At 47.3% G+C, this 17,110-nt stretch overlaps 1 protein-coding gene across 1 annotated transcript in view; it reads left to right on the top strand.

Annotated features, from left to right (window-relative positions):
* GAK (cyclin G associated kinase) overlaps nt 1-17,110 on the top strand; it is a 102,055-nt gene that overhangs the window by 44,151 nt on the left and 40,794 nt on the right. Inside the window, exons 12-17 of the mRNA XM_044269079.1 lie at nt 878-927; nt 2,465-2,613; nt 9,089-9,211; nt 9,947-10,080; nt 11,480-11,674; nt 12,307-12,424. Of these exons, the coding sequence (XP_044125014.1) occupies nt 878-927; nt 2,465-2,613; nt 9,089-9,211; nt 9,947-10,080; nt 11,480-11,674; nt 12,307-12,424 (769 nt within the window). The remainder of the gene's footprint in view (nt 1-877; nt 928-2,464; nt 2,614-9,088; nt 9,212-9,946; nt 10,081-11,479; nt 11,675-12,306; nt 12,425-17,110) is intronic.

Raw genomic sequence — 17,110 nt, forward strand, 5'->3', positions numbered from 1 at the left:
CAAAAAGCCCTGCTGGCGACTTATCTCTGAGTTAAAAAAGCATTGGGCACTGAAATCCAACTTGCCCATTCCTTCTTTCCCCCCTCAACACCTGGCATCAGGAGGCCATACATTCGATGGTTGGCCATAGCCACCAAAATCTGGAGTTTGACCAACATTCATCCAGTTTTAAACATACAAAAAAATGATATAATAAACTTAAGCTAATCTTGTCTCCACAGTCAGTCTGCAGTTTTTTTTTTTTTTTTTGTTTTTTTTTTGTGGCCGGTGGGGGGATCTTTTATCTTACTGAAGACAAGTTGGGGGTCCTCTGCTGAACAGCTGTTTAAAAAAGGCACCAGTGCTGCAGTAGCTCCGTGGCCTTCTTTCAGCTCACAAAGCACAGCGCTGTGCTTGGTATCAGAGCTCAGCCCCATTTACTTCTACAGGGCTGAGCTTCACCTACGCCATCTGACCGATGAATACGACTCCACATGGCCTAGAGAAACTAGCGAGAAGACCACGACTCTACTGCGAGCGCTGGTGCCTGCTCAAACAGCTGATTGGAAAGGGTCTCGGGTGTCGGATTCCCCCTGATCACATACTAATGACCTATCCAGAAGATAGGTCATCAGTATTTAAGTCTCTGAAACCCCTTTAGTACATAATGGATAGATACAGTGGGTTGTTTGGTACTTTTCTTAATGGTTACAGTAATCCTCAAACAGACCCTTTTATTCTTTACCCATTTATATCTATCCATTGCTCCCACAATGTATAGATTAAAAAAATCTACATTTAAATGTAATCATTTGTTTAGTTTTTTTATGAATTTGCTAAAAATGATTTAATCTAGAAGAATATTAACTGGTTTAAAACTTTTTTTCTGTTTTTTCAGTTATGCAAAAGGAGATCTGGATTTATCTTATATCACTTCTAGAATTGCAGGTATGTCACAGATTGTATCATAATACTTAAAGGGATTTGCCGTCTTTGGTTTAATCTTTGCAAATGTGTGGGTAACAGAACTATTTCCAGCTTGTTATATATGCTAACTGAAAATAGATACACTTGTTGCCGTCTATATGAATTCAAATGTATCACTGCCTGCATTAAACGGTTATAAAATAATAATGGCTTTATTAATATGTTAACATTATGCAATTCATCCGGTTAGTAGGAAACAGGCAAAAAGTAGGACTACTGCCTATACCAGCAATAAGGTGCTAATAAAAGAGGAGCGCCTCTGTCTATTGCTGGCAATGGTGTATATCTATTAGGGGCAAACGTGATCTGCCTGTGCCCTTTCCGATAGACGCAGATAACGCATGGGTGTGGAAGTGTATAGATATATTCTCCCACAAAGTACGTTGGGTGGCCGCCTGCAAAGACTTGTTTGGTGTCTATTTGAGCAGGGTTGAGCACACCCTCGTCTGAGAGGGTTCCGAGAGGGGGAAAATGTATTAGCCACCTATTGGAACTTTCTGTCCAACCAGTAACGGGAACTAATAGCTATGATCATCGCTATAGTCCCTGATGCTAGGGCTAATGCATCTCCCTCCCTGTACATTGACCGGGTAATACTTGTCAGAGACCTGGTCAATCTCATCTGTACTCTTTCTGCAAAAGTCTGGGATAGACAGAGGCAAATAACACTGCTTCTCTGTGGCTGCTTGTCTGTCGCAGCCCTCTGGCCCGTCTATCTCTACGCGTTTCGTGCGCTCATATCGCGAACGCCTCGTCTGAAGCTTTACACAGGCACTATTGTTACTGTAGCTAGTTAAAGGAATCGAGCGGTGCTGCACGTGTTGCATGCAAGCTAACACGTGCTCAAATGGCCGTGCGCACCTGCCCGATCTGTCTCCATTTAACAGGATTAAGCTCATTTCTCTTTTTTTAGCACCTAATTGCTGGTATTGGCAGTAGTCCTAGTTTTTTTGCCTGTTTTCTACTAATGGGATGAATTGCATAATGTTTTAACAACTATTGGTACAGAACCGTCTAATGCAGGCAGCGATACAGCTTGTTATATACCCATTATTTCTGTGGGGTTTTTTCACTCTGGAAAGTTTGCTCGTTCATCGTGCAATTGGCGGCATAATTACACTGTAATATGATTGCCAACGAGCGTTTATACAAGCACTGGTTAGCTGTCATCTGGCAAAAAATCTGCCTGTCTAATATAGCCTTTACCTCCTGTCCAGAAAATGGCACAAGTTGGTGAGGCACTTCCACCAAGAATCTCCATTTTAACACTATGCAGGCGCTAGCTAGTTTTCTGGACATCTAGGATCTTGGTTATCTTACTACCGAGCTTTCCCCTGCACTTGTGAAGGTCTTGGACATTCAGGAATGTAGAGTTGTATCTCCATTATTACAGTATGAACTTGGGCATATTCTTCATATAATCCGTTAAGTTCATTATTTTTTATTTATTTTTTATCCTAAGTCAGTAGCAAACATTTTTCTTCTTTTTATGTCCTAGTTATGTCTTTTCCTGCCGAGGGTGTGGAATCTGCCTTAAAGAATAACATTGAAGATGTCCGTTTGTATCTGGATGCAAAACATTCTGGGACTTATGCTGTTTATAATTTATGTTTGAGGAAATACCGGCCCTCCAGGTTTCATAACCGGGTAAGAAGCACCAAATATATGATAAAGTATTGGACCATGAGTCTTAAAACGCCATTCTCATCTTTAAACAATACACAACTTAAAAATACCTACCTCCAAGTTAACGCTCTAAGACCTTGCTGGTATCCATATGAAAAGCAGTCAAGGGGAGTCAGTGATTTATTGCTATGTCCAATCAGTTCTATGCTGAACCTATGATGATCATAGTCATGTGGGCCATAACTGGAGTTATTTCACACCTTATGGTGGTCATGTCATGGTTTATATTATGATTCCTTTAGTTTGGGTTTCCACAGGCTGCAACCTCACCACCTGCAATGGCCAATGGGCACACACATTTTGGGGTTAGCAGAGGTATTACATTTGAATTAGTGGTGTTGTTGGCCACCTTGTGGACACCCATCCTTAGTGTAAACTGTGCATTGAAGACATTATTCAAAGTAGATGTAAGTATCTCAATGACATATTTCTCGCCCAGTTTCCTTGGGGGACACAGAAGACCTTGGGTATAGCTCATCTCCATAGGAGGCGTGACACTAAGTGAAAACTGTTAAGCCCCTCCTCCACAGCTATACCCTCAGCCTGGAGAGAGAGACTGCCAGTTTTTGCTTAGTGTCCAAGGAGGCAAGACACTCCCTGCTCTGCAGGGCTGATTCTCCTTGTTTAAATTTTGATTTTTACTTTTTTCTTTTCTTTTTGTTCCAGATCATCAGGGACAACAGAGTCGCACTAGACCTCTCTGTTTCTCCCGGGGTCGAGCTGCGCCAGTGCCGGTCACCGCACTGCTGCCTCCCCCACAGAAGGCAAGGTGGACCAGGGCAGCCCAGCTCCCCTGTATCCCGCCAGCGCAAGGGTCGCCCGCACGCCAAGCCCCTCTTCCAGCGTCCTGCCACTACGGTGCCAGTAGCTGAAGGGGCGACCCTGCTGGAATGGACCGAGGGTGAAGACGGCTATGGTGAGAGATTGGCTTCTCCAGCCCTACGACCCCCCCCTTTCCACCACCACCACCACCCGGTCTCCTGCGGGCCTAACCCCCCCCCCATGGCCCATACTGTGCCTCTCTGAACAGCTTTCATAGCTGTGATGGTGAATGCCTTGCCTCTGATGGCAGAGGTCATGAGTTCGAATCCCTGGAAAACCTTAACCCTTCCACTGCTGGATCTAGGCTGGCCCCTGGGGTGCCGCAGGGCGGCAATCTGCTCCCTGCTCCCCCCCTCCCCCTCCTGGCCCCATAGGACATGCAGCTGCTGTCCCCCTTTATCTTTTGATGTCCCGCCGGTATATGATACTACGCGGGCACCCGATCTCGGGGTCCCCCCATCTCCTTACCGGAGCGTTGCTCAGGGCCTGGGGCCCGCTCCTGACAGACCTCGCCTCCGGCCGGCATGGACATTCCGGTGCGGCCGGGCGCCGCAATGACCTGCTGGGCCGCCATCGGGCCTGCGGGGCCGCAATTCCGGCACTCCATTTGGGCCCGACTCTTCCGGCCTGCGGGGTGGGCTCCCGCGGCCGGTTTAATGCGCCGCTCCGCCTCAGTCCCGGCGGTATATAATACTATGCGGCCCCGGTCGGCCGGGCGCCGCACAAATTTAGGCCCCGGCTTTACGGCCTACTAGGCCGCGAAATTCTGGCCTTTGTTGGAGGGGGCGGGTACTTCTCCAGGCGCGAATTCTTCCCGCCTGGGGCTTCCTCCGCCCCCAGTGGATCGCAGCGCCGGCCCCCAGGCCGGCTCCCTGTTAACCCTTTGGGTGCAGGCCGGCTCCCAATGGGCCTGTATGGTTGGCCACCCCTTTTTTTCTCTTGCATCAAGAGAATCTGTGCCCCTATATGGTGGTTCCCCTTTAGCCTCAGAGAGGCTGTTTTAAAAAAAAAAAAAAAAAAAAAAAAAAAAATGAAATAATAATGAATAAACAGATGTCTAACAGATTCTTGTGGGCTGCGCAGGACGCTGCAGCCTCATCGCAGTAGTGCTGCCTGTCTGCATGCCCCCCTTCCATAGGCAGCATGGTTTCGCGCTCCCAGCCTGCGTCGCTGCCAGGTGCATTTCCCCTTTTAGGCGGTTTCTTGCCCTCTCCCGGGATGCAGCGCGGGCCAAGTGCATGCGGTCAGTTCTGTAGGCAGCATTCGTCACCCTCTCCAGGTATGGTGCCTGCCATGGGCATGACCCCCCCCCCCTCCCAGGCGGGATACTGCACTCTCCCTGGCTGCGGGCTGGCCCTGTGTATGACCTTCTTAGGCGGATTGCTGCAGGTTCACCGGATACGGTGCTGGCCATGTGCACGACCCCCTTCCATAGGCGGAACGCTGCACTCTCACTGGATTCGCTGCCAGCCGTGTGCGTGACCCCCTTCCATAGGCGGAATACTGCACTCTCACCGGATACGGTGCTGGCCATGTGCACGTCCCCCTTCCATAGGCGGAACGCTGCACTCTCACTGGATTCGCTGCCAGCCGTGTGCGTGACCCCCTTCCATAGGCGGAATACTGCACTCTCACCGGATACGGTGCTGGCCATGTGCACGTCCCCCTTCCATAGGCGGAACGCAGCACTCTCACTGGATTCGCTGCCGGCCGTGTGCGTGACCAACTTCCATAGGCGGAATACTGCACCCTCACCGGATACGGTACTGGCCATGTGCACGTCCCCCTTCCATTGGCGGAACGCAGCACTCTCGCTGGATTCGCGGTCGACCATGTGCGTGACCCCCTTCCATTGGCGGAACGCTATACTCTCACTGGATTTGTTGCCGATCATGTGCATGTCCCCCTTTTATTAGGCGGAAATCTGCACTCTCACCGGATGCGGTGCTGGCCAGGTGCACGACACGCTTCCATAGGCGGAACGCTGCACTTTCACTGGATTCGCGGCTGGCCATAGGCATGACCCCCTTCCATAGGTGGTATGCTGCACTCTCATTGGATTCGCTGCCGGCCTTGGGCACGCCTCCTTCCCTCAGGCGGCATGCATACACTCCCTCTGTCTGTGGTTGTTCTCTCGCCGGTGCGTTGCTGGCCATGTGCATGAACCCCTTCCATGGCGGGGTGCTTGCACTCTCGCTGGATCCGCTGTCAGCCATGTGCATGGCCCCTCTTCCGTGGGCGGTGTACGCACTCTCACTGGATTCGCATTCGCTGCCGGCCATGGGCATGCCTCCCTTCCTCAGGCGACATACACACATTCTCACTGACTGTGTTTGTCTCTCGCCAGTACGTTGCTGGCTATGTGCATGACTCCCGTACATGGCAGGGTGCTCTCACTCTCCCTGGATGAGATGCTGGCCATGTGCATGACGCCCGCTGCACGTGCAAGCGGGCGTCATGTTTACACATCGCACCAGCGCCGTACATGGGTGGAACGCTTGCACTCCCATTGGATTCGGTGCTGGCCTTGTGTGTGACCACCCCTCATTCCATGGGCGGACCTTTGCACGCTCATGAGATTCACGGCTGTCCTTGTACGTGCTGTGCTGGACTTGTACATGTCCCCTTCATTGGCGGAGTGGTTGCACTCTCACAAAGTTCGGTGTTGGGGGAATTATTGCACGCTCTCTTAATGCTAGGATAACCCTGTGCATGTCCCCCTTTCACTAGGTGGACCTCCTGCGCTCCTGCAGGATTGTATGGTATGTCCTATGTCTCTGGAGTAGGTACGGCCTTAGGCGTCACCCCCTTTTGGGGTGGGCCTTTGCACTCTTGCCGACTGCAGTTTGCCAGGTACATTTCCCCTCTTTCGGGGCGGACTGCTTACGTTCCATCACGTGCCATGCTAGGCTTATGCATAACTCCCTTTCAGGTTGCACTTTGCACTTCCATAGATGCTGGGGCACTCTGTGGCTGGCCCTCTTCTCTGAGTGACTTTTTTGCAGGGAGCGGCCGTTCTTGTGCGTTGTTTGGGCCGTTTATGCCTTCTCCTCCCGTAGGTGGGTTGGCCTTCTCACTGCTTACGGGGCTGCTCGTACGTATGCTTCCCCTCCTTCCTGCGACATCCCTTTGTTCTCTTGGGTTACTTGCCGCAAGCCTTGCACTCGTCTCTACAGAGATCGTTCTGTCCACCTGACCCGGAGGGCTCTGTGCTCTCTACTGCACCGAGCTGGGTGGTACTCATTCATTTCGTTGGCCCTTCCTCCCGGGAAGTGTTCGTGGTTCCTAGATGCGTGCTGTTGTCTGCAGCGCCCCTCGGATTCTTCGTTGGCTCTGGCGGGACTATGGTTCCTTCGCCTATTACCATTTCCTCCTCTTCGGATGCAGTGTGGTATGAGTCCTTCCTCTTGGCGCCCTCTACGCTTCGGTCTGATCTGCTACCAGGTTCGGGCCACTCTTCTCGGGTAGATCACCCAACTTCTCTTGGATGCTCTATTACCCAGGTCCGGAGGACTTCCACCTTGGGTTCTTCAGGGTATTTGCCTTCTGCGAGGCGGTGAACCTGGCGTCTCACAGTGTAGCAGGGTTCTGCTTTTGGGCTGTCCTATGACTTCCCTGCTGCCCACTCCTCCTTTCGGTTGGGGGGTGTGATGCCGGCCTCTGTCTCGACTACCTTGTCTCGCCGGCTCTGTTTGGCTCCCCGTTCGGTACAGATCACGCCGATGTGGCTTCTGCCCGGCCAGGCTTCAGAGGCTGTTCCTTCACTGTCCTCCCCTCTGGGGGGAGCATGGTTGTTCATGTGGATGGTTCCGGTGTTCCTTTGGTCTCGTACTGTCTCCCTTGTTCACACTGGCTGTATTAGCTGTGTGCCTCTTGCTGGGTCTACCGCGTTCTGTCCTCCCGCTGGGTGCAGATTGCGTTTTCCATTCTAGGCTGTGGTCCTGCTGTAGACTTACCTTCTTGGTAACTTGGGGGGACTGCCCTTCGGTCCAGATTGTCCTTCGATCTCCCACACCAGGACTGTAGATAGTCTTCCTGTGGTGGCTACATAAGCATGGACTTTAGCCTGTCTTGTCCTGGCATCTGGCGGATGCTGGGCGGACCCTTCGGTTCCCTTCCGTCTGTCCTTCTGCTCCCCCACTCCGGGTGGATACGGGACAACGTTGCTCGGAGGCCGACGGGACCAGTTTTGCCGACCCTTCTGCCCGTGTTACTGGTCTGCGCCTGGTCACATTGGGTTTTTATCCGCTTGCCCAGGTGACTCCAGCGGGCTCGCTACTGTTCGCTCCTGGCTGTGTTTCGTCCAGGATCTGTCGTTGGACTTAGGGTTTTTTGTCTGGGTGTCGGTGGGTAGCTGGGCATTCCCCACTCTGCCCTTCTCCCCCCCATGGTTCTGTCTTTCTCCAGTCCGGCCTGGACCTGGGACTGGGACTCCTTTGCTTGAAGTGTCAAGTGTCGGCGCTGTCCTTCCTCTTCCAGCGTTCCCCGGCCCTCGGGGCCTGTCCAGACCTTCTTCCTCGGAGTGGCTCTTTGGTTCCTCTGTACTGTACTCTCGGCGCTCCAATCTTGTCCTTGGAGCCGTTACAGGAGTTCTCTCTACCCCTTCTGTCCTGTACGGTTGTGTTCCGTATCAGTCGTGTCTCTGACGGGTGCCGGAATGGCCCCTTTTTTTGTTACGAGCTTTGTCTTTTCCAGGACAGGGCTGTTCTGCATCCCGTTTCTTCCTTCCTTCCTTCCTTCTGAAGGTGGTGTTTGCCTTTCGCTTCAACACCTCACCTATTTGGACGTTGTTTGGGCCTTGCCGTTTTTACTTGGAGATCTCCGACTCTTGCAGACGTTCGGCCTCTTGGGTTTCCAGGAGGGCTGTGCATAGGGTTGACAGACTCCAGGGTGGTTTTCCTCCGCTTGATCAGATTGGCTATTGCTGAGGTTACCGCACCAAGGGCAGGATTCTGTCTTTGGTGTCACCGTTCCTTTCACCAGAGCGGTCGGTGCCTCCTGGGCCGGAGGCATTGGGCTTCGGCCGTGCATTTGGGCACGGCGGCCACAGGTCTGCCTTGCACGCCTTACTGAGTTCTACAGGGTGCATACTCTGACTTTGGCAGATGCTGCCTTACCCCGCCTGGGTTTACAGGCGGCGGTTCATTGATGCCTTTCGGGTGCTTCACCTTGGTGCTGTGGTCCCTCCCCCTTTTGGACTGCTTTTGAACGTCCCAAGGTCTTCTGTGTCCCCCAAGGAAACTGGGCGAGAAAACGAGATTTTTGTATAACTTACCAGTAAAATCTCTTTCTCGCTCTTTCCTTGGGGGACACAGCACCCACCCATTCATTGTTTTTTCTCTGTACGTTTTCCAAGTTTTTGTTACCCGTTGGGTAGTTGGCTTGTTGGTTCCTTGTTGGACTTTGCCTTTTCTCACTGCTTGGACACGCAACTGGCAGTCTCTCTCTCCAGGCTGAGGGTATAGCTGTGGAGGAGGGGCTTAACAGTTTTCACTTAGTGTCACGCCTCCTATGGAGATGAGCTATACCCAAGGTCTTCTGTGTCCCCCAAGGAAAGAGCGAGAAAGAGATTTTACTGGTAAGTTATACAAAAATCTCGTTTTTCCATTAATAGGTGTCTGAGTGTGGGTGGCCTGGAAGACGTGCCCCAAATCTCATGAACCTCTACAGCATCTGTAAAAATATGCACTTATGGCTGAAACAAAATCCCAAGAATGTCTGCATTGTACACTGTCTTGTAAGTTGATATTTTTTTGTACTTCTAGGATGGGCTATACATTAGTTAAGAATTCATAACTAGCAACTTTGCATCCCGCAACAGATGAAAGGCTGGCCTATGGTGTCTCTGGCGGGACAACACGCTGCTGTCACAGGGATACTTTAGGGGTTGTAGCGGTAGAATCCTGCATAAATAATTAAGTAGATTTCCCTCTCACGTTAGATTTAGCCTTCTTCTGACATGTACAGTTCTTGTAAGTATAATGTAAAACCACAATACTTTATCTTTCATATAGACGGCTTCTCTGCTGACCTGGTAGAACCGGTGTAGAAGTGGAGTATACTGTAATATTCCCGTCATGTTCTTCTTTCTATATCCATTCATCCCTTCTATTTTGGGGGAGGGGGGCTGTTTTTAGCCTGCCCAGGAAATCCTAGGAGGGACTTATGAAGTCCTTTTATAGTACAAAAAAGTCTCCGACTTTGGTGCTTTCCATTTTGTCAAGCACATATTTGTGACATGCTTTCCACTTGGTGAAAATGGTGCAGGGCTTAGTGGAAGCGGCCAGTGTCTCCAGCGGCATATTACTTAAATTGGATCAGAAACTGCAGTAAATTATAGTTTGCGTTGACTTTGTGGCGCACAGAGGTAAATTAATTATAAATTAGGGGTATCTACCTCCGGCATAATTCACATCAGCCTTGATAAGTTTCTTCATTGCGTCAAGTTCTGTATCATATTTTTGCCTTTTAGGATGGACGAGCTGCTTCAGCCGTTGTGGTGTGTTCCTTTCTGTGCTTTTGTCGCCTTTTTACCACAGCTGAAGCCGCTGTGTATATGTTTAGCATGAAGAGATGTCCGCCTGGCATCTGGCCGTCTCATAAAAGGTATCTTTTTCTATGATGTTTGATAGAGAGACCGCTCCAGGTTATTTCACAGCTATATGTGGTTTGCTGTCATGCAGTTCTTAGTTTAGCGGAGCAGGTACAGGCAGGAACCTGCTTCGCTCAACTAATCCTGGCATAGCACATGGGTACAAGGTACCCATGTGCTATGTCGGGAGTTAGTAATCCTCCAGGGAGCACGGGCAGGAGCAGCAATATGCGCTCCTGCCTGTACTCACAGTGCTGCTGCGGCCCTATTCATAAAATGTGTACTCCGTACACTGCTGAGTTGTCAGCGGTGTATGGAGAACTGAGTTTTTAAGCACAGTGAATGGCGCACTTTAGGCAGGGAAAAGTGTAGTAAAAGTAGAAAATTGATCAAGTATTGAGACAGTTTTATTAGGGCATTAGGGACAACATATTAAAAGTTTATATAAAGGTTTAGTTACTCTTTAAACTATGTATTCCAATAGGTAGCATTCTCTGAACATGCCACTTCACAATAATAGCAGTTTACCAAGGCAGATCTAGCAGAGCAGAAAGTTTACAAAGGTGGCATCCTCTGGGAATGCCATGATTAAATCACTGAGCTTTCCAGTTTGAGCCATACTAATGGTTCTCTATGGAGACTGCATGGCTGTGTGCTTGATTTTATGTACATATTTGCAGTGGGGGTGGCTGAAGGATCTGTCAACAGATTTAACACTACAAACTGCGTGAAATAAGGCTTTGGGACTTTGTGAGCTTATTTGTGCCAAAATATTGCTACATTTTCCATTTTGACACCACTTTGATTTAGAAAAGTATATGTTAAAGTGGGCATGGTTAGCCTGTCGAGCTGATTTAGGGTACGCCTACACAATGACATTTGTTGTGCGACAATAAGTTGCAGTAATGTTGCGCAACATTTTTTATGATGACTGTCTATGCGACATACTGCGATACAACAGTCGCATAAAGATCTAGCCAAGTTGGATTTTTTTTGTGCGACTGTCATTGTTGCACGCAGTATGTCACAGTGGGTGACCTTAGACTGTCATTATAAAAATAAATGTGTCACGTGACTTAAATGTGTCGCAACACATGTCGCAGTGCCGTTGTACCCTTGTCACGCGATTTATTGTCGCACAACAAATGTTGTCGTGTAGACGTTCCCTTAAACCAGATTTATTAAATGTGACTTCTTAAAAAGCTGCAAAAATTGTTGCAATTTTACTCCAGTAAAGGGGTAGAAAGTGGAGTAACATCTCAAGACATAAGTGTAAGATTAGATGCACCATATTTGTCCAACATCATGAGGCGTTTGATACATTTTGTGCAAATCACATCAATGTAAATTACTGCAAAAGGGGTATCAAAAAATCCCCTCATGATAAATTCTCTGCTCTTATTCCTCTTCCAGATACATAGAATACATGTGTGATATGATGGCAGAGGAGCCAATAATTCCCCATAGTAAGCCAATTCTCATCAAGGCCATAGGTATGACTCCAGTACCACTATTCAGCAAGCTGCGCAATGGCTGCCGACCCTTCTGTGAAGTGTACGTTGGTGACGAGAGAGTGGCGTCTACATCTCAAGAATACGATAAAATGAGGTAAGCATGTTACTGTAGTAAAATAAATACATGTAGTTTCCCAGAGGTATTCTTCTTGTGAGGCATATTCCTTGGGCTTTCCATTTCCGGGCGCGTTTGCTTGGGGTTTGTCCTCCATCTTGATTGCAAAAAAGAAACTAACTGAAAGGTTAAAATATAGTCAGCCATACATGTAACTGTTCAGCCACACTACATAACCAATAAGAAGTAAACTGAACACTTATTTCTAGGGCTCTTACAGAGAACTTGTCATCTGGTTTGGGCCACTAGACCACGAGCAAAGGGTTTTGTGCATGCTTAACGGTAGTAAAAACTGGATTGTAAAGCATAGTCAACTGCGCTTTTTAGTGCAGAGGCATTCTGTGGGATACTTTTTTTTTTTCTTTTTCTCTTAATGGGAGTGAGTGGGCAATGTATGCAACTATATGAAGCTGTAGTTTGAGTTTTTCTTTGCATATGGAAAGATACTTCGTAAGTCATGATGGGGACAGTCTAATTGTTAAATGAGGATCGATTGCCATCCTCAGCATTTGAAAGCAATTACTCTTCTTTGCCTCCATTTCTAGCTCTCTTGCTCTGTTTGCTTTTCATGGCTACTGAAATATCACTTGTTTTTTGTTTGTTTTTTATAGCGATTTCAGAAGTGAAGATGGCAAAGCTGAAATTCCTTTAGATGTAACGGTGCAAGGCGATGTCTTAATTGTCATATACCATGCTAGATCTACATTAGGAGGCAGGTTACAGGCAAAGGTAATGAATAGTGTGATTATTGTAAAATCTATTTCCAGGCATGTTAGCTATTGTTTGGAAGCATTGTGTGAACCTCTAACATTTTATAGCTTGTTAGCCACTTCCAAATATGAGCAATGATGCTGAGCAAACATCCTAATAAAGTTAGACTGTCAGCACTTCCAATTGAGCAAAATCCTGGTAGGGATGCCTTTTGTCATTATACAATTACTTTAGCTGCCAGATACGTTCCTGCAATGTGGAGCAATTTATGTTCTAATCTGTATGCAAATTAGTACACATCAATAAACACAGACACATGTTAGAAAAATCCAATAAAACAACCTCACTTTATTAAGTCACATTAAAAACACTTACTCATAAAAGGATCCACATAATACAAGAGGGACATCTAGTGGCCAGCAACACACATAATACAAGAGGGACATCTAGTGGCCAGCAACACACATAATACAAGAGGGACATCTAGTGGCCAGCAACACACATAATACAAGAGGGACATCTAGTGGCCAGCAACACACATAATACAAGAGGCACGTCTAGTGGCCAGCAACACACATAATACAAGAGGGACATCTAGTGGCCAGCAACACACATAATACAAGAGGCACGTCTAGTGGCCAGCAACACACATAATACAAGAGGGACATCTAGTGGCCAGCAACACACATAATACAAGAGGGACATCTAGTGGCCAGCAACACACATAATACAAGAGGCACATATAGTGGCCAGCAACACACATAATACAAGAGGGACATCTAGTGGCCAGCAACACACATAATACAAGAGGGACATCTAGTGGCCAGCAACACACATAATACAAGAGGGACATCTAGTGGCCAGCAACACACATAATACAAGAGGGACATCTAGTGGCCAGCAACACACATAATACAAGAGGCACGTCTAGTGGCCAGCAACACACATAATACAAGAGGCACATCTAGTGGCCAGCAACACACATAATACAAGAGGGATGTCTAGTGGCCAGCAACACACATAATACAAGAGGCACGTCTAGTGGCCAGCAACACACATAATACAAGAGGCACATCTAGTGGCCAGCAACACACATAATACAAGAGGCACATCTAGTGGCCAGCAACACACATAATACAAGAGGGACATCTAGTGGCCAGCAACACACATAATACAAGAGGCACATATAGTGGCCAGCAACACACATAATACAAGAGGGACATCTAGTGGCCAGCAACACACATAATACAAGAGGGACATCTAGTGGCCAGCAACACACATAATACAAGAGGGACATCTAGTGGCCAGCAACACACATAATACAAGAGGGACATCTAGTGGCCAGCAACACACATAATACAAGAGGGACATCTAGTGGCCAGCAACACACATAATACAAGAGGCACGTCTAGTGGCCAGCAACACACATAATACAAGAGGGACATCTAGTGGCCAGCAACACACATAATACAAGAGGCACGTCTAGTGGCCAGCAACACACATAATACAAGAGGGACATCTAGTGGCCAGCAACACACATAATACAAGAGGGACATCTAGTGGCCAGCAACACACATAATACAAGAGGCACATATAGTGGCCAGCAACACACATAATACAAGAGGGACATCTAGTGGCCAGCAACACACATAATACAAGAGGGACATCTAGTGGCCAGCAACACACATAATACAAGAGGGACATCTAGTGGCCAGCAACACACATAATACAAGAGGGACATCTAGTGGCCAGCAACACACATAATACAAGAGGCACGTCTAGTGGCCAGCAACACACATAATACAAGAGGCACATCTAGTGGCCAGCAACACACATAATACAAGAGGGATGTCTAGTGGCCAGCAACACACATAATACAAGAGGCACGTCTAGTGGCCAGCAACACACATAATACAAGAGGCACATCTAGTGGCCAGCAACACACATAATACAAGAGGCACATCTAGTGGCCAGCAACACACATAATACAAGAGGGACATCTAGTGGCCAGCAACACACATAATACAAGAGGCACATATAGTGGCCAGCAACACACATAATACAAGAGGGACATCTAGTGGCCAGCAACACACATAATACAAGAGGGACATCTAGTGGCCAGCAACACACATAATACAAGAGGGACATCTAGTGGCCAGCAACACACATAATACAAGAGGGACATCTAGTGGCCAGCAACACACATAATACAAGAGGCACGTCTAGTGGCCAGCAACACACATAATACAAGAGGCACATCTAGTGGCCAGCAACACACATAATACAAGAGGGATGTCTAGTGGCCAGCAACACACATAATACAAGAGGCACGTCTAGTGGCCAGCAACACACATAATACAAGAGGCACATCTAGTGGCCAGCAACACACATAATACAAGAGGCACATCTAGTGGCCAGCAACACACATAATACAAGAGGGACATCTAGTGGCCAGCAACACACATAATACAAGAGGGACATCTAGTGGCCAGCAACACACATAATACAAGAGGGACATCTAGTGGCCAGCAACACACATAATACAAGAGGCACATCTAGTGGCCAGCAACACACATAATACAAGAGGGATGTCTAGTGGCCAGCAACACACATAATACAAGAGGCACGTCTAGTGGCCAGCAACACACATAATACAAGAGGCACATCTAGTGGCCAGCAACACACATAATACAAGAGGCACATCTAGTGGCCAGCAACACACATAATACAAGAGGGACATCTAGTGGCCAGCAACACACATAATACAAGAGGGACATCTAGTGGCCAGCAACACACATAATACAAGAGGCACGTCTAGTGGCCAGCAACACACATAATACAAGAGGGACATCTAGTGGCCAGCAACACACATAATACAAGAGGGACATCTAGTGGCCAGCAACACACATAATACAAGAGGCACATATAGTGGCCAGCAACACACATAATACAAGAGGGACATCTAGTGGCCAGCAACACACATAATACAAGAGGGACATCTAGTGGCCAGCAACACACATAATACAAGAGGGACATCTAGTGGCCAGCAACACACATAATACAAGAGGGACATCTAGTGGCCAGCAACACACATAATACAAGAGGCACATCTAGTGGCCAGCAACACACATAATACAAGAGGCACATCTAGTGGCCAGCAACACACATAATACAAGAGGGATGTCTAGTGGCCAGCAACACACATAATACAAGAGGCACGTCTAGTGGCCAGCAACACACATAATACAAGAGGCACATCTAGTGGCCAGCAACACACATAATACAAGAGGCACGTCTAGTGGCCAGCAACACACATAATACAAGAGGCACGTCTAGTGGCCAGCAACACGCATAATACAAGAGGCACGTCTAGTGGCCAGCAACACACATAATACAAGAGGGATGTCTAGTGGCCAGCAACACACATAATACAAGAGGGATGTCTAGTGGCCAGCAACACACATAATACAAGAGGCACATCTAGTGGCCAGCAACACACATAATACAAGAGGCACATCTAGTGGCCAGCAACACACATAATAGGTGCATGCAATCCATAGATCAAGCATATAATCAAAAATGTTGGTGGTCAACCAATCTACCCTCCAAAAAGCAAAGAAACTAAACTGTTTTAATAACAAAGCACCTTAGCCAGACATAGTAAATTACTGGACACAAGTTGACCCACGTCTGATGTGTTTTGCCGAAGGCTTTGTCAAGTGATGGTCAGGTGGCGTGGAGACCAGGCATTTATACCACCTGTAACCAAGAAAACAAGCAATCTAATGATGATGTTGAAAATACAGTTAGTTGTCCCCATACAGTTGTAGTTGTTGATACAGGACTGAGAGCTATGGCATAGTCAGCATAGTTTGCAGGAGATCATATGTACAGTCATGGCCAAAAGTTTTGAGACTGACACAAATTTTGGTTTTCACAGAGTTTGCTGCTTCAGTGTTTTTGGATCTTTTTGTCAGATGTTTCTCTGGTATACTTAAGTACAAATATAAGGGTTTCATAGTTTTTTTTATTTTTAATGACAAATACATCAAGTTTGTGTAAAGACTCAATATTCACAGAGTTGACCCTTCTTTTCCAAGACTTCTGCAGTTCAACCTAGCATGCTGGATATCATCTTCTCGACCAAATCCTGGCAACCCATTCCTGCTAATTAGTGCTTGGAGTTCATCAGAATTTCTGGGGTTTTGTTTGTCCACCTGCTTTTTGAGGATTCATCACAAGTTCTCTATAGGATTGAGGTTTGGGGTTTCCTGGCCATGGACCCAAAATTTCACACAAGACTCATGGTCCTGATCCCCTTAGGTTCTCCGGACAATCAATTTTCCAGATGTCCTAAACTGTCTGAAGAGGGCTTCATCAGGGAAAATAACTTAATTTAGTTTTTGGGCTGCTGCATTCTACGGTCCGGGGAAAATTATTATTCTTAAACAGCATAACATGTGAGGACTTATTTTATTATAATTTTTTTTTTGGTTTTTGTTGGTATAATCTGTTTTCGGTAGAACAGCGATTCTGGTATTGTTTTTGTATTTATTTTTTTATTTAATTTATTTATTTTTTACTGTGTATTTTGTGACCCATAAACAACATTTTAAGTTTATATTCTATTAGTATGAGACATTCTGGATGGGCGTATCTAGGATTGCAAACTTTCCCAACAAACATACTGGCCAAGTTTACATG

The sequence above is a fragment of the Bufo gargarizans genome, chromosome 1, assembly GCF_014858855.1.
Source record: "Bufo gargarizans isolate SCDJY-AF-19 chromosome 1, ASM1485885v1, whole genome shotgun sequence".
NCBI lineage: Eukaryota > Metazoa > Chordata > Amphibia > Anura > Bufonidae > Bufo > Bufo gargarizans.